This window comes from Siniperca chuatsi, linkage group LG10, assembly GCF_020085105.1.
Source record: "Siniperca chuatsi isolate FFG_IHB_CAS linkage group LG10, ASM2008510v1, whole genome shotgun sequence".
Classification (NCBI taxonomy): domain Eukaryota; kingdom Metazoa; phylum Chordata; class Actinopteri; order Centrarchiformes; family Sinipercidae; genus Siniperca; species Siniperca chuatsi.
The window spans coordinates 26,591,664-26,610,141 of NC_058051.1; the positions used below are offsets into that span (position 1 = coordinate 26,591,664).

General features: G+C 39.8%; 2 protein-coding genes across 4 annotated transcripts in view; one reads left to right on the plus strand and one right to left on the minus strand.

Moving 5' to 3' along the window:
- The first annotated feature begins 573 nt into the window (after positions 1 to 573).
- On the plus strand, positions 574 to 8,767 carry olfml3a (olfactomedin-like 3a). The gene is made up of 3 exons (XM_044212160.1): positions 574 to 895; positions 3,069 to 3,381; positions 5,502 to 8,767. Exons 1-3 carry the CDS (start codon positions 785 to 787, stop codon positions 6,284 to 6,286), a joined length of 1,209 nt encoding a protein of 402 aa, XP_044068095.1. The 5' UTR covers positions 574 to 784; the 3' UTR covers positions 6,287 to 8,767.
- A 923-nt stretch (positions 8,768 to 9,690) lies between these two features.
- The window catches only part of syt6a (synaptotagmin VIa), a 59,527-nt gene continuing 50,739 nt past the window's right edge, over positions 9,691 to 18,478 (minus strand). For 2 of the 3 annotated variants that reach the window (XM_044211680.1, XM_044211681.1), the window contains exons 4-7: positions 16,160 to 16,280; positions 14,955 to 15,126; positions 13,803 to 13,953; positions 9,691 to 11,642 (exon numbers count right to left, since the gene is read on the minus strand). In XM_044211680.1, the coding sequence (XP_044067615.1) occupies positions 11,571 to 11,642; positions 13,803 to 13,953; positions 14,955 to 15,126; positions 16,160 to 16,280 (516 nt within the window). In that variant the 3' untranslated portion in view covers positions 9,691 to 11,570. The remainder of the gene's footprint in view (positions 11,643 to 13,802; positions 13,954 to 14,954; positions 15,127 to 16,159; positions 16,281 to 18,478) is intronic. The other variant, XM_044211682.1, reaches the window with a different exon arrangement.

The following is an 18,478-nucleotide window of genomic DNA, read 5'->3' on the forward strand; positions in this document are numbered from 1 at the left end:
ACGGCATTTCTCACTATTTTCAGAATTTTTACAAACAATCGATTAATGGAGAAAATAATCAGAAGATGAATCCATAATGAAAATAATCACTACTTGTAGTCCGATACAAAATAGTTCAAAATGAGCTCCACCTCAATCAACTACAACAGTAAAATCCTGCTTTTACATTAATGCATGAGTAATAATAATCTAATGATATAATATATAATAGTATGACAGTCACAGAGGCCCTTTATTGCTTTAATACTTTAAGTACATTTTTTTGATTATACTTGCATACTTTTACTTCAATGCAAGACTTTTACTTGTATTTTCCCACTGTGGTATTAGTACTTTTACTCAAGTAAAGGATCTGAATACTTCCTCCACCACTGGTTGACAGAACTGTTTAGTTGTGTTCTGTCTGCGCTATATTCCCGGCTTATATACCTGAGACGGTGTGTACAACATGCGCAACAAACACACATGCACAGAGCGAGTGGAGCACATTCACTTTTTGAGGACAGAGAGGGGTAAGAGGCACAAGGCTCCTCCCTGAGAGTTTGTGAAAACATTCCAGCAAAGTGAGGGCAGTCAAAGAATTGGAAACTCACAGAGCGGCCTCTTACTCTCTCTGTCCTTCTCACCTCTTTGCACATGTACTTACAGTGTATACAAGTGTTTATAGGTTGGGTGAAGCTCTGAGGACGGTTCTGCAGGGGAACACATCAAGGAGGGAAACCTGAAGAATCCTCTAAAATCTGCACAGACAAAGAAACTCAGCTGTCCCATTAATCGGCTCACAATGAAGCTGGTGTTCGTCCTCCTTGTTTCCACTGCCTGGACTTTCACTGGAGCCCAGTATTACTACCAGGGGCTGATGGATTATCTGGAGAACAGGTTGTTGGCTATTGAGGTAAGAAGCAATACCCCTTTAAATGACTGAAAATTGATCAATATACTGTAGTTTTCATTGTGTTAAGTGGCAGCACAGAACTCTCTGAAGTCATTAAAAAATTAGAAATACCAGTTATATTTCTGAGTTCCTGATTGCCTCCTCCTCCTCTTGTGAATTTAATATGTTAACTAATGCAATCCAATTAATGCAATCTCTGCCCAGCTCGTCAACTTTGCAGGGGCCTCTGGGGGACTATCAGTTGATGCATGCAACACGCAGTTTCTGTCCGACAACATTACAATTTCTTCAGCGTTTAAGACATTGACACAACAGTAATGAGTACGAGCTCAACCTTTGCTGCCATGGCATCAAACATCCCAACAGCCTAATAGAAAGATGTGTTCCACAAAGGTAGAATGAAGCTGTATTACAACAAAGTGCCTGAGGGAAGGAAAGAAATTACTGAGAGTTCAGTATAGTGTTTTGAAGGGAGGTTATTATGAGACAGCAACGTTTGTGTAAGGGAAGAATTTTTTTGTCTTAAGGTGAGTGTGATAGGAAATGCAAGAGGATTACATGTCTGGTAATTTCAGGGAACTCTCATTTAAATAATTCTTTTAATGTATTCTTTTGGCGTACATTTTCAGAGCTGGAATTTGTCGGTGTTATCAGCCGTGTGGCTGCAAAGCAAAAATGACAATCTTATAACTGTTTTCCGCATGAAATGAATTGTCTATTTACAGCTAAATCCTGCTCGCTTCGCCCCCCTATGGCTTCTCTCCACTCTCATTTCCAATATGCTGGCTCAACTTCTGCATTCATGTGAACATGGCAATTCATCAGCAAGTTTTCATTGAACTTTCATTTCCATTTAACCACAGGCCCACAGCAAGCAAAGGGAGAAAATGAAACTGAGGCGGAGGAGACAGTGGAGAAGCCGTCAGTTATTACATCTCACTCTGAATAATTTACCTGTCACTCCGACTGTGTCACTCACTGCACTGAGCAACCCAGTGCTGTATTCTATTTGGTGATGGTGAAAACGCTTTGATTGAAACAGGGATATTTTACTATCTAAGATTTAATATGGTAGGCAACAAAACTAAGGGTCTACAACCATGCTAGTGGCTCTGTGAGGCTGCTAGGTACATTGGTGTTACATGAACAGCATCATGCTAACATGATAATGCTGACATGGTGATGTTTTGCAAGTACAATTATCATGTTCCCCATCTTAGTTTAGTGTGTCAACATGCTAACATTCGGTAATTAGCACCAAACACGAAGTACTGCTGAGCCTGATGGGAGTTTAGTTTTGAACATAAAACAACACAGAGGCAGTTAGATGTAAACAACCCTCATCACAGAGGACCCTCCCCCATAACTCATTCCAACTCCTCCCATCAGGCCATCGACAAGTATATTTGGCCAGGACAAATATATTCAAAAAAATCATTCATACCAACTGCCATTAACATGATATGATGGAATTAGCACTCTAACACTTGGACATACTTGCACTTTACAGCCAAACTTATTTTTACGTGTAAAAACACATGTATATATGTTTTCTTTTAACACTGCGTATATTTTTGCTACATGTTTGTTTTTATTCTATGTATACATGTGGGTGCCACGTCAAAGTAAAATTTCCATTGATGTTCAACGAACAATAAAGTTTTTCTGATTCTGAAACTTGAACCTGCGATAACTGATTTTTTTGGCCACTTGGGGGCAGTGAAGATAAGTTATGAACCTAACACTGACATATTGTCACCTTTTAAGTTGTTATTGCGAACTCATTAGCAAACAGTTGCCAGTTTGTGCCAATCCATCTTGAGATATGTCACTGGAAAAGTGAAAACTTTGACCTGCTGTGATGCTAGAAAGGTCGCAGGACCACTAAATTCAGCATAATGAATGTCTGTACAAGATTTCATGACAATCCATTCAATAGTTGTTGAGATATTTCAGCCTAGGGATGGCAATGTTGGTCTGTCCAGACTTTGGTCCAGACTAAAATATCCCAACAACTACTGGATGGATTGCCATGAAATTTTGTCATGGTGGATGAATCTTACTGACTTTGATGATTGCTACAGCTGTTAGTCTTGTTGCTGGTTAGATGGCTAGAGTGAAAAACAGAAAAAACCTACAGTTTATTATAACACTCGTTTTGCTCTGCCCATAGGACCGTATGCAGTTGTGGCATGAACAATCCCATCGCTACCACACAGATCTGCAGGATTTCAAAAAGCTGACTGCTGAGGCCATGGATGGGCTGAGGAACGAGCACAACATGCTGTTCAAAGACCTTGAAGGAGCTGCAGTCCAAGTGGGCCGGGTGGAGCGAGAGATGGACTATGTGGAAACCCAGACTTCCCCTAGGGCCTGTTCGAATAAGGCAGATAAGGTGGTGGAGCAGGGAGCCTGGGGGGTGGAGGAGAGCAGAGGAGAGGAAGAGGAGGAAGAAGACTGGGAGGAGCTGCACTCCAGAGTCTCTGGTGAGCTGCAGGGAAGCACATACACACTTCAGCCAAACGTCCTCTGCAGGATGGCTGTCTTTGATCTTTCATTTTCATTCATGACAGAGCCGAGGCACAGTCAGAACCTATAGGATATATACAGTAGATTGTATGGTCTAGAGTTAAATTCAGCATTACACATCACACCAGGCACTATACCACTCCTTTTGCAGAGTTGCTGTCTTGGAAAAGCTGCGCCACTGGAAAATGGAAAACAAACACGGTGCTGTTACAAATCATTTAACGTAGTTCGTTGAGTCTGTGGGCAGTCATGTTTTCCAGGAGAAATGTGGCTAGATGCATTCATTTATTTCAGCAGAGCTACTCCCCTGTTTGTGCTGTTTGAGTACAGCGTTTGTCTTCATAATCTTCAGGTCCCAAGGCGCGCTGCTACAAACAATGCTGAGACATAACTGCTGCACTCAGTCATTTACTCAGGTAATACAGGGACTTATAACCATTTTAAAGCATGATGCGGAAAGTTCTGAAATCACATTTTTAATTCCATAAAACACGTCAGACTTTATATTGGCAGATTTCACTGAATGTGCACATTAAGCTAAATATCTACATTTTTGCACTTAATTGGTTTCAAAAGCTAAATTCCTTGGTGCCATTTATACAGACTCTTCATACAAAGCAAATTTAAAAAATATTGATTTCTTTATTGTGCTTGCTGGCTTGATAAGACAATCAATAACACATAAATTCAAGAATTACTGTATGTAATAATATCATAAACACTCTGCTCAGAATCACAATGCTTGTCATGCTCTATATAATCAGGGGAGATTTCTCTCATTCAGGCGTTTAAATACAAAGCGGATGACAGTACAATGTTGAGCAAAGGCTTCTTTATCAGTTTCTGTGTGTAAAATCTCCTGTGAAATCTGGAGCTGTTTCTCTGCAGAGAGGAGGGACAGGAAGCTGCCCTGAAGCTGCAGCGTTACTCTCCAAGCTCATGTTCGCAGGAGTGAGCTCTGCACACAGAGAGCCATTGTGAATGTCTGTGAAATGACCCAAAATTAACTTTACTGCATTGTAGGGACCCATTTCAGATTTGTGAGCATAATGCAAATTTTGCCCCAGGACACATCAGGGGGACATCGTTTGTTTGTGTATTTTAGTGAAAGCATTGGTATTGATCTTAGTTCTTTTACAGAAAGCATCTTCATGCTGTCTGTGTGCTGTACTAAAACTTCCTCTCATTATGAGTCTGTGTGTCCAATTTCCCCTTGACTGGTTTTAATTTGCCTTAATTTGGAGAGCCAGATATTGCTGCAGGCTGCTTGATGTTTTCTAAATGTTAGGTTGCAAACACACATTTCAGTTGAGGAATGGCACTTAACTGAAACATGAGATAGAAATCTAAATTAAATTATTAGAATTATACTAACTTCACACCTGTGAAATAGTTGTGTATTTTGTTCACAATAAATGGACATTTAATCTGAGGTGCAGCATTTGGATGCAGCCTTAACACACAGTTTCCCATAAGAGGCTTTAAAGCTCCTGAAAACTTGTTTTTTATTTCTCTATAATATTAAATAATCATGACTGAATAAACAACAATCAAAGTTAAAGCTTTGATAAAACATCCTGAGGTATTACTTATTAAAGGTGAGGTAATCCAATACAAGTCTTTTTGTTAAATTTAGCAAATATCTCCTCACAGTCCGCGAGCTGTCCGTTCTGTGTGTGAGCTGAAACAAAATCTGGTGTTTGTACACAGCCATGGCTCTGTAAATGGGAAACAAACAAAGTGGCTCAGAACAAGCCATACAACACTACTCCAGATATGATTTGTGTGTCTTTGGCTGCTTTTAAAACTTACATTATCTGGGAGAGTCTTGTGTTTTTATGCTAAGTAACACTGAGGATATCGTTTTAAAGAAAAAACTGACAACTAATACAAAATGTGGAAAACCATTTTCAGAACCAGCAGCTCCTCCCACTGCGCAACTCTATTGTGTGACAAAGAAAAGCTTGATGGGCGTAGCAACAGCGCAGTAAACAGTCAATTGTGAATATGTTCTTCAATGTTTATTTGTTTAAGCACAAAAACATTATCCTTCTCTTTGCGTTCTCTCTCACTGCAGACTGTGTGGAAATCATCTCTGGCATCAGATCAGTGAAGATCCTGAAGAGAGTGGGCAGTCCCAAGGGCATGTGGACCAGAGACCCCAGGTCGTCCAAGGTTTACGTCTTTAATGGGACATCAGGAGACAGCATCTACCAGTTCAATTCTGTACGTGACTTTTCCCGCTCTGCTGGTGTCACCAGCAGCAGACAGATCAGGCTTCCCTCTGAGTGGAGCGGTCCTGGCAGTGCTGTTTACAATGGCTATTTGTACTACATAAAGCAGGAGGCTGATACAGACGTTCAGGTGGTCAAATATGACCTGCTGAGTGGCTCGGTGACAGACACTGCCATGTTCCCTGTGGAGAGCCATGCTACTGTTTACAACCTCAACCCAGAGACCGTTGCGGACCTAGCAGCAGATGACGAGGGCCTCTGGCTCCTGTACGCCACCAGCGACAGCGAACCAAACATCAACCTCGCAAAGATGGACCCTGCCACGCTCGATATAGAAAATATCTGGGACACCCGGTGCCCACGGGAGAACGCAGAGGCGGCTTTTGTAGTCTGTGGGACCGTCTATGTCGTTTACAACACCCGCCTGGCCAGCCGGTCTCGGGTTCAGTGCTTGTTTGACGTTAACGACATGGTGATCAGCGAGGAGGCTCCCCTGCTCTACTTTCCCAGGAGGTACGGAGCCCACGCCAGTCTGAAATACAACCCAGAGGAGAAACAGCTCTACGGCTGGGACGATGGCTACCAAATCATTTACAGACTGACCCTGAAGAGGAAACTCTTGGTTTGACAGCTGGGAAGTGGTGTCATGTTTTCAAAGGCAAGGATAAAAAATAGGAGCAGTAAATTTACCAAAGTCTTGCAGTAGCCTGCAGACTCTTCACTCATGCTAGATTATGGAGAATAGAGATCACCCATAACATCACACATTTTTAAGCAAATTAATTAGCTTTTGAAATATTATTTATTAATTTGATCCTTTCCATATGTGTGTAATATAACAAAAATAACATGCCACTTTGTTTGAGTTTGTCAAGTCTTCCTGCTAGGGGATGTGTGTGTCCTCCCCTCATTTAATTTGACCATCTGATTCAGACCAAATCTCATTTCCTTTGTGCCCGTTCCTGCTTGTTAAGCCACTGGCTGTGTTGTCATTATATGCTGTGTGTTGCCACCACAACAAACTCACAGCGCAGAGCCCATTTTGTGAAAGTCTTTTCATCAAAGAAAAGAAAATCATGTCACAGAACTGATAACACATCACATCCCATGGGAGAAAAAACAACTCTTTTCTACTGTTGATTTTCAGACTTGTTGAAACAAAAGAATAACAATTTGTGGAGGAAATGCTGTATGCTATTTCAGTTTACTTTATTACACACTGTGTCACTCACTCATTGTGAGCTTTGATAATGATCTAAAATCTAAAAGGAACTCATAATATACTTTTTGTCTGAACTAACAACTGTTGATATCAATCACCAGAACATTTTCTCAAACATTTCTATTATTACAAATACAAAATGTTCAATAAAAAATTGGAAATTCAGTGCTATCATAACAGTTGGAAGGGATACAAGATCATATCAAGAAACATTACAATATTAGGCAAAGCTAGAAGGGCTTGAAACAGTCCATAAACGGAGGCAATTGATTTAACAGGTTTCTTCTACTATAAAAACACACCACATTGTCAGAAAAATATATGACAATCGTAAAGCAGAAAAAAAAAGGAGGAACAGAAACGACATTATTCAACCACTTGTTTCAAATTTTACACTAAAATAAGATATTATAAATCTATGAATAATGCGAATAAGTCTGGAGAGGATTTTCACCATCAAAACAACTGTGTGAATGAGAGCAAATTTCAAACTGTCACATTTGTGGAGTGGTGCTGATGCTATGATGGATTACGTCAAGCACGAACAATAATGCACTGACTCATCCTCGCTATAACAAGTGCCAATTAGAGAAATGCCACTGCTCTGTAGACGCTGACCTGTCCACCCATCAGCTGCCCCCGCGCTGTCTCAGCCTCGCACACACACTGAGGTACTAAACTGCTTGCTCTGAATAAACTTACCCATGACGGAAATGGCTAAAACAGATCCAGATAGGTCTGCTGAATGCATCTGCTCATGTCTTGATGTCTGGCCCCCAATTTTTCAAAGACATTTTCACAAACTCTGTGATATATAGCATGTTCATAGTACTGTACTCTGCAACTGAGTCCTGCTACTTGTCCTCTGTTGCTGAACGATGCACCAGCAGTCTAGACCAGTCAAAGCCACTGCCAAGAACATTATTAAATATCAGATGAAAGTTGCCATGGGCTGCTGTTCAGATAATACGAATGCTATTCAATAAATTATCCTCATATCGAAAAGAAATTATCGGCACAAGCCCCGCCAAATATAATCTGTGAATGTTTCCTGGCAGTTTTCCTGCCTGATATCACACCGACTCCGTAGCTTAACATTTCCCAGCCTGAATGTACTGATGGTATCAGTGTTTGCCAATTACAGCACAACAAAACTTCTACTAGTGGAGGGTAAACCTAAAACTGAAAAAAAATATATAGAACCTCCATCCTGTAATATTTTTAATTATAAGCTATAGACGTGTTTCCCATTTACAAAGAATTGAGGATGCGCGTGCAGCAGGGGTAGAAAACTGTCACAATAGCTTATATATCGATATTTTCATATTTAGAAATAAACCTACTTGCTGGAAACCATTAAAATGACTGTGGTACTCATCCTTGGATTTCCAAAACTGTTTTACACACATTGATAGACTGTCGAATCTGTCTAGCTAACATAACATGGCCCTCGCATTGCAGTGAGAAAAAAGTATAGAAGTAATAACAACGCAAACCCATACTACACAAAGTTCACTCTTGTAGGTAGTGAGAAATGAGTGGAGACGCAGAAAATTCGAAAAAAAAGTTTTTACACTTGGCTGAGGTGGATAGATCATGACGTAGGCTACATGAGGCATGTGACTGAGTGGAGCGATGAGGAGATTGTAAGCCTCCTCAAATGAATACATGAAACACACATAAATGCCATATTTCCATTGCATTTTCTACATGGTGTTCCACCATTTGAGGTTTGACTGGTGCTCTTTTAAATATGTCACGTTGTGGCGTCCTCTTCTTCTGTGATGATTTATAGCACCGGACTGGAAAATTAGCGCCACCACTTGTTTATCTCAATCATAGACTGTATATAAAGATGGACGACATGACAGCTCCCCAAAGGTGAAACCAAAACATCTCAATCGCCCCCTGGTGGCTGGCTGCAGTATAGGTCACAAACCCCGCCCCCCCATGTTAGCCGATGGCACATGAGCCAAACTAAAAAATCAAAGTACACGTAAAATAAATTTTCCCAAAGATGGTTTCTGTCATTTTAGGTAGTTCTTATTACACTGGTGTATGTTCAAGTGTTCTTTTTCTGATAAGTTTTGTTCTAATTAGTTATTTGATGCTATAAAAAGGGGGTTTCATATCATGATTGACAGCTGAGACCGCCTCGCAGCCAGGTGTATGGGCGGGACATCGATACCGCGGCTCCAACCCTGATCACTACTGCGCAGACTCTGGCTCCAAATAACGTCACCAGCGCAAGATGGCAGCTCCCGTATCCAGGATACTTTGGCTTCATTTTTGTACAGTGGGAAGAAGTGGAGACGCGTCGTCCATCTTTATTTACAGTCTATGATCTCAATGAACTAACGTCTAACATAATGGTAGAGTATGGAAACACACATTAATTTCCATTTTCTTTTGGCCAATTTGTGGAAATTTTGTTAAAATTTGTGCTACATTTGGATGGAAACCTGACCAGTAACAGTCTGAGCTGTCTTAGCTTAAAACAAGTGTTCTTCCTCACCAGTTTCTGTGCTAAACTATCCACCACCTTACAGCTCTGACCAGAACGCTACATGCTAATAGCTAATTATGCACTCTGAGCTGAAACGAAGGTTAACTTCTTGGGATATAGAACATATTCCACACATTACGTTTGCGATTTGTGCATGGTATGGCACAAAAAATACTTCTCGAGTTGATCTTCTCATAAGCTCTCAGTCATTGGTGACATCTTCTACCGCCGCAGCATGCGCATCTCAATGCTCAATGCTTGGAAACCCTTCGATTACTAAAACAAAACTACTACTACTGGAGGGTAGATTATTACACATTATTATGTTTTATTCTCATCACAAAGCAATATGGAACCCTCCATTACGTAATATTTTTAATTAAAAGCTATAGATGCATTACTGTTTTTCACCTGAACAATTATAGAATCAGTTATAGGACAGTGATCCAGGCCTTAGCTGGAGTTTTGTGCATCTTTTATCTGTCTAAAACTTAAGTTATTGTAAAGAAAATGAATAATATGCAGGGAAACATTTAAGGAATTATGCTGATGCAAATAAAACTGATATAACAGCAGTGCTGCAGTCTTTTTCTTAATCACATCAAAAATAATCCATTTACCACATGTTGCAGATCAAGCATCTGGATGGCAAATTCAAATACACATTCTCCCTGTACAACAATATGATTAATGACAGGATAAACATCAAGAAAGTTGCATGTTTCTAATTTCAAAAGACAAATATGTTCACCTTTTTCAGAGTTTAGGTTTTTCTCAATCATCACCACCAACAAGGCTACATATATTCAAAATGTCAGTAATTTTTTAATCTATACCTATCATTATATATTTTCTGGTTTTCTGTTTAGAGAAACAAAACATACATACAGTAACCGGCAGACGGCTGTACATGAAACTATACACATCCACCAAAACCTGTTCAGAAAAAAAAGAAGAGGAGACAAAGAAGTGCATTTGAAAAGTGTTTTTGTGTGAAGGACAACATGACCGTTGGTGTGAGTTTTCATTTGGAAGAAAGACTTGCAAATATCAAACAGAGAAGGAGGTAAGGGTGTGTAAAGTGTGCTCACAATTTCCCTGTTTACAGAAACCTCCACAGCTCCCTTGATAAAAAGCTTGTTTCTGTTTTTTTATTGTCTATTTTAAAATCTTTTCTTTTTGGGTTGGTTTTTTGCTATCATTGTGTTCAATAAGCTATTTGTGCCTTTGTCAGGTAATTTAACCTTCTTCTTCTTGTATCAAAAAGATTGAAAGCATTGTTTTAGAAATGAAATCAGCTATAACACTGCAGCCCAATATGCTCTCATGTGAATACCAATAATCCTGTTGTTTCTTCTTCGCTACACAAAACTTCTTGTCTTGGCTGCTTGTGAAAACACACTAAAGCTGCAAATTGCCAAGGTGAGAATATTTTAGTTCAGCCTGATCCAACCTCTCCTCAATAAACTGGGCATCAGCTAATTGCTTATGTTATTGATGAAACTGGAAGTACAGTGAACTCAGCTGGAGCTCTGAAATTCAGTTAATTTTAGCTATTCACAAACAATAACGACTAATGGAGCGATATTACATCTAATAGTTCCAAAATGCTACAGTTCAGTATCGTTTTTATGCTAATACAGCACTGTGAAATTCAATGAGAGCGAGCTGTAGAGTTTGAAATTGCTTCAGATCACGTTTAAGATAACCTCTTTTTCTACCCCGGCTGAGTCCTCAGCTTCCCTCTTTGAAACTTCTGCTGCTCTCAGGGAGCGATATCCGACTGAGTTTCTCCATCAAAGAGTCTCTGCAGCGCAGAGCTGAATCTTCAGCATTTGGAAAGTCACCTGTGGGGACACCGAGATCCGTTCACATCAGCTTGGACAGCCGGATGTCCAGACAATCTCTTCTGAGGACAACGAGAGCGGCTCTGGGTCATCACAACACCCACATTGCAAATCAGTGACCCTAAAACTTTAACCCGAAAAGACTGCGCTTCACACAACTAACTGATTGACGATCAGTTCTTGGGAGTGCTCTGGGATTAGACTTGAGGAAGTGAGGGACAGAGAGAGAGAGGGAGAGACAGTGGGGTTGTGTTTCTCCTCAGTCAGACAGACAGGAAGTGGATCAACAGGAGGGAGGAAACCCCTTTCTGGGCTGCTGGGTCACAGGTGGCTCTGCTCAGGGACTAGCAGGGGGCCTGGGTGAGGGGCAGGAGCCCTGGCTGTCAAAGCTGGCTGTCCTCGCCTTCCACTGCAGGACACACAGACACAAGGAAATCATTCATAACGCATGCTTTTTTATTTTTTTTACAGCACTGTCACTCTCAGGTCACTTTCAACACAGCGCAAATATCTGTATAGAGGAGAGTGTCAGTGTTCCAGGAATATAAGAACAAAGTGGGGGTTTTGTTTTGTGACCAACATTTTTTAAAATTCATTTTCCCATTTATTTTGGTGAGGGTACAGGAAAATAACACAAATGAGACTGAAAGCAATCAGGACAAGGACTCAATAATTAATATCTGTCAAGATACCCGCATACAATTTCATCAAAACACAGACACAATGTTATCAACATCGTGTCTGTGTTATATCAAAACAACAAAAACAACAAAATAAGCTGTGATGCCCTATCATTGGCTGAAGATAAGTGAGAATAAATAAGTAAACAAATAAAATAGATGAGGAAGAAAAAGAAATTAAAGCATTTTCAAATTGTCATGTGTTTAAAGAAAAAAATATATAATAAAAAAAAATACAATAAAATATAAGAATGATGTTGCTGGGACATTCTGAGCCTTAGCAATGTTAAAAAATATTGATTGTGCAACACAAAAAGTTCATATTAATGGATTTTGTCACTCCTATTATTAATTCATAATTATTAGGATAACAATGCTCTACGTTTTGGACGCACAATTCCCATAATGCTTCGGGGGATGTAAACAGGAAGTATGTTGCCATGGATTCAATGAGTTAAGCCTAGATAACTATGTACATTTGGCCCTATTAAAAGTATACCGAAGTAGCTCTTAGCAGACCCTGCTTGCAAATGTACAGACAACCATAACTGGATTACTTTTTTACTGAAGAAAACTTGAAGACGTGATGTTTTTAAGGCAAATTCTGGACTCATAAGGAGCGTCTTTTTTTTTTTTTTTTTTCTAAGCGGATTTATGGACGTTTATTCGCGATGGACATTCCCGAGATAACGATATCCTCAGAAAGAGTAAGTCACACTAATTATAAAAATATGTGTATCATGTCCGTGTGTTCAGATTTGAGTCCGTGAAGCGTCTGTCGTTTTCCCAACCTACTTTAGATGAAACCAGCCCGCTTCTGTATGAGGAAGGCCTCGACGGCTGCGTTCCCATGGAAACCGCGCTCACGCGGGCCTCGCGAAGTATGTGGCTTGGAAAATGGCGATATGGGGAACTGAATTTGGTCAAGCACACAGGTATGTGTATTACTAGCTTATCATTTAGAAACTGGCAGGTGAGACATTTCTTCATGGTAACAATAACTTTAGCCTATATAGCTAGCTGTTAAAGTGACAGGAAGTTTCCTCCTTTCTTTCTATGACTTATTATATATTCACTAATCTACTGTATATAATTTTTGTACATAACATTTGTTTTCCCAAGGGAACTACAATCAAAATCTCGTTATACAACCCTGTGTTGTAAAATGATCAATAATTCTATCTTGTATCTTCTTAGCTTATTGGAATGCAGTCAGTTCAAAGGCCTTTAATAATGTTAACTTATTGGCATGACAGCAACTGAAGGGATGTAATTCAGCTACCTGCTCGGACATCTTGCAGGCTGTAAAAAATGTGTATGAGAAGCAAGAATTAACGTTAGACTATTAGATATTGTTTGCTAGTATATTCTTCTAACTTAAAACCGTGGCGAATTAACATTAACAGATCAATTACCTCAGCTTTGCGTAGCTGTAATCGTCACAGAGCGTTATTTCCCAAGCTACTGTAGCTGTCATATTTCGCGGGACCCGCATGAGCACGGTTTCCAGGGGAACGCAGCCGTCGTGGCTTTCGTCATACGCAAGAGGGCGTGGTTTCGTCTAAAGGCGGTTGGAAAAACGATAGACACGTGTCCGTGAAGGAATCATATTTTTCATGCAAGTACCTTAATTGTCTCCATAAGCTGTTTGTCAGCCACTGCTACTGCTGTAACCGTTGACAGTGTTGGCAAGCGGGCCTGCACGCACCTGTCCCTTTAACCTCATGCAGTATCTTTGAAACTCTCCTCACAGTTTGAAACCTCTGCCCTACAGCAGATAGTACGAACTGTGGGAGCCGAGAATTACCAGCTAAGCCCCAGATTCCTTCCATCCTAAATGATGAACACGTACAGAATAATCCTTTAAAAATGACTCCAGGCAAACTAACCTCCTTCTCAGATTTCTTAGACTCCAGCAGGGGGTGCCAGTGTGCAATGGGCTTGCGTGGGTAAGCCAGCATTTCATTCCAGTGGTCCCTGCCAAGTCCCTCAGCATGGCATCCAACCCTCATCACACCAATGATCTCATTGTGACCTACCCTGTGGGGACACACACGTACTGTATAAATACATCTGACTTAACCTGACACGACATCTCATACATCAAATTGTTGTTTATAATTGCAAGAAGGGCGTTGTAATGAAAGGAGACACAAATCTGAATCTGGATGTCCTGCCGATTGATACAGTGAATCTGCAGCTGTCTCTGTGACTCTAGAATTGACTCATCGCTGGAAGGTCATCAAAGGAGATCTTTGCTCCATTAACAATGTCTGAAGTGTAAATGAAAGCTTTTTTTTTTCTTGACATAATCCCTAGATTATGAGCACAACCTGATGTAATCCTATACGAGCAGACAGTAAAGAAAAGAGGCTAGGTTTCTGCTAGCTAGGCTTCTGCTCCTTTTATACTACACAGTGAAAAAAGACTGACCTTTAATACTTTTTCCCGGGGGAAGGGAAGAACTACATTTTTTTCTGAAGAACTACAATTCAACTGACTAATTTGAAAATGAGGAATAATCAATCATCTTTTTTTTTTTAAATTAAAGATCCCCTCCAGACATATAAAAATACTTGGCTTTCAATAACAATTTGTGTCCGATATGATATGGTTTTTCCACAAAAAATTAACTAGTTCGAAAGTCTTAAAATTACATCTACTCCTTCTGCCTCATTGAAAAATCCAGAATTTATAAATATCTAAATATTCATCATTTTAAAAGTTTAATACTAGACAAACTTCACTGAAAAGTCCATTCTCAGTGAATGTGCACTGGAGGTTTCACACTTGTGTAAGTTGCATACTGGACCACGATTGGCTCCAAACAAAATCAAACAAAAATAATGCTCTTTATTTACATGTTTTAAACTCAGATTTAAGCTGAGTACAGAAGCTTTCCCTCTTCAGCAGATGAATTTGAAAGCAGACAGTAACATCAAGCGAAATACAAGACTTTAACATTTTATTAATTGTCCTGATCTGTTGGTTTCTAGCACGCTCAGACGTGATGCTAAATTAGATGTTTGGTTTGTACGTACAAATCGTAGTCCATGACAGAGATGTGCAGGCTGACGTGGTCCATACTGTCTGGTGGGATGTCAAAGATGATGGCCTCATTGTAGGTGGGATTCAGCGTGTTCTTTTTTATGCTTGTCTTCTTCTTTTTCAAACGTCTCCCGTCACATATGAGCGACACTTTGACGTAGGGATCTAATCGGTGAGAGGAAAAGAGGAAGAACAGTGACAGGAAAAAAGTGACTTTATCTAAACAGGAACTGCTGATAATTAAATATCATAACTGTTTGGCCGCGCTCCACGTTACCCATCTTGTTTAGGAAACTGCCAGAGCAATAATTAGAATGAAGATCAGCCTTCTGGGATTATTAAAAGAGAGCAGAACTTTTACAATGTTTGCCTTGACTGCTAAAATATCTTCAAAGATGTCTGTGAAGATAGAGCCATCAATGGCCTATTTCATCACTCAGTGTGTGTGTGTGTTTTTTTGTTTCTACTTAAGCATGAAAGCAACCCTGGAGGATCTGGCATCAGTAATGTGCATAAAAGTAGATGAGTCAACACCTTGTGTAAACATAGAGGACGAGGGGCCATAGATAGCTTAAACAGCATGACCGAGAAAGCTTCCCAATGAATGCTGATTTCAATCTTCATCCATCAGTAGCAAATCGTCTCGTATGATCCATTATGCCACGTTTTAGTCAGATGTAAGCTGCCCTAATTCTATAAATGACAAACAAGAGTGCTTGCTTTGCAGCCCAATGTGCTTGAAGGCACAATTTGATAGCTACGGGTTTACGATGCACAGACTGAAATAATGGTAGACAGCTAAACCCCTAAAAACTCTGGGGATTAAAATCGTGAAATGTCATTAAACATGGGAGGAAAAATGCCACATCCACTCCGAATTACACCTGAACCCTGGCATTTAATGCACAATAAATGTCACATTTTACAAGTGATATCATTATTGTAGGGAAACATGGAATGGAAAAGTGGAACAGCAGTCTATTAAAATAAACAGACCGCCTGCAACTATTTGCTGACAATATCTTAATATTGCAAGTGTTGAATATTAATAACTGCTGAAATAAACAGAACGCAGCTGTATAGATGGCCACTGTTTGTTCACTTTATCTGACATGCTTACAATTGGATTTTCAAAGCGGGATCATTCATTTTAAGCCATTGCAGCTGTAAGTGAATCACACAAACACACACAACACACCTGAGTATCCAGTGATGTCCATGGCCTTGAGGTTCCTGCACTTGATGACAGTAAGTGTGAGTCTGCCTGCAGTGGGCAGGTAGCATAGTGAGAACATGATCTCCCCAAGGTCAACGCTTTCCTGTGGGAACACACACACAAGCAAAACATTTATTTCACTTTCATATTTACATTCAACACTGATGCCTTGATCCAGAGTGATGTACAATAAGTGTAGTGTCTCATTCTCAAGGTTTGTTTCTGGGACCAATGCTATATTTCATTTATAGTCTGCTCTTTGTAACCGCTAGTGTAGACGAAAAAAAAAAAAAAAAAAAGTAAAATAATAAAACACAAATAAAAATAATGTATTACTGGGTTATTTGTTATTCTTCTTAACCTAACCTTAATCATGAAATTGCAAAGTTTATGGTGGCCCCTTGGTCCCATAAGTAATAAAATCAGATTCTCAAAATCGGGACTATTAAACTAGTTAATTAAAGCACAGATTACACATAAAGGCATATAAAAAAGGTAATATGATGCAAAACAATGCAACTTCTCTTTTTGCAATTTTGGCTTGAAAAAGAATTGCATTATGAGCCTGTTGTTTGGTAACTGCCGCATTGTTTTTAGATCAGGTACAAGAGGGATGCAGGCGTATTGTGAGTTGTGTTAAAGGAGAACGGGAAAATATTTGTAGTAAAGCACAGTGCAGGTTAGTGAATGAGTTGTATTGTTGTCATTTTGTACCATAAAAATCACAAGGTCGACCTTTTTAAATTAATAGTTTGACATTTTAGGATAATATGCTTTCTTGCATTGATTTAGATAAAAAGATTGACACCACTTTCATGTCTGTGCGTTAAGTATACAGCCAGGAGATGATTAGCATAGAGAGTAAAAGCTGGGGGAAAACAAGTAGCCTGGCTCTGTCCAAAGTTCAATACACCAGCACCTCTAAAGGCCTGGTCACACCTGAAAGTGGTAGAGGATTGGATATCATTTCATTGTATTAAAGGTGGGGTATACGATTATGGAGAAATCCAATACCATGACAAATGCCATGATATAGAGTGAACAACAAGTTCATTAAGTAATGCTAGCAAGCTAGGTTGTGGGTTAGCTTAGCTAGGTTATGGGTTAGCAAACTGTCGCTACAGTTGCTGCTGCGAAGCTAACAGCCAGAGAGGATGAGACCGTTTCCCAGAGCCAGCAAAAGAGCTCCAGATAGAGATACTCACAACTCTCCTGCTACTATAGCTAACATCACAACAACAGTGTGAAGCACTTCATGCTTCGACAAAGGAGATTATATAAAAGTAGATTGTGCAACACAGTTAATAAGCTACGATAGCTTCCCCCATTTTGGATTCTCCATTTCCTCAAAGGTCAGCACTGTCAAGACAGCTTGCTATTTGTCAGTGTATGCTGTAGTAGACAAACAAATGCAATTTCACTTAAATTATGGAAACTATAATTACCCTGATACACCCGTGGACAAGAAAAGTAAAAAGGCCACAGATGTTACCACCAACAGAATGGAGCTATTAAAGTGAGAAAAGGAAAGTGAACAACTGGGCTTCACTTCAAGTCCTTGAAGTTGTCAGTATCTCCTTGAAACAATTTTGTTTAATTCTGAAATTATGGCTGACCTCCCCATCAACTCTATGATGCATTTGCCAAACAGTGAATTTCATTATTCTCACTGCAGTTTTCATTACATAATCAAAAAACATAAGTTCTGATCACATTTCCCGATGATCATCATCACTCAAGACAGTAACTTTAAACAAAACAGAGAAGACATCAAATTTACAGCTCGGTAACATAAACATAATGTAGTCCAATTACCTGCATAATCAGTGAAGAGTGAATGAGTCTTAGAAAAAGTTTTTTTAGAGACTTGTATCACCAAGATGTAAGAATGTTTTCTATACTCTTAATTACTTTTGAGACAAAACTTTCCAACCATGGCCTGCCCACCCACTAAAATATTAGCTTTCACTTGTGTAGAAACAGTCCTGTGTGATACTGAGCTAATGAGAGTCCTGTTATCTGCCTCATGTGACTTCTTAGCCCCATCCTATAAACAGTATTAAGGTCGCACAGACTTCTAATCTCTCTGAATGAGCTTGGTGAGAACCCCACTGATTGGCAAATCTCAACACGTCTGTCTGAGTGCTGCAGTCTTAACGTCTCTTCACACATACAGCTGCGATTTGGCTTTCTCTGCTGAGCCAGTAAGGGATTTCGTTTGAAGGGTGTGAAGGTTCAGCCTTAATGTGAGAGCACAGCAGAAATGTCAAGTGTTGTAAAAGCATGAAGTGACACTTTGAT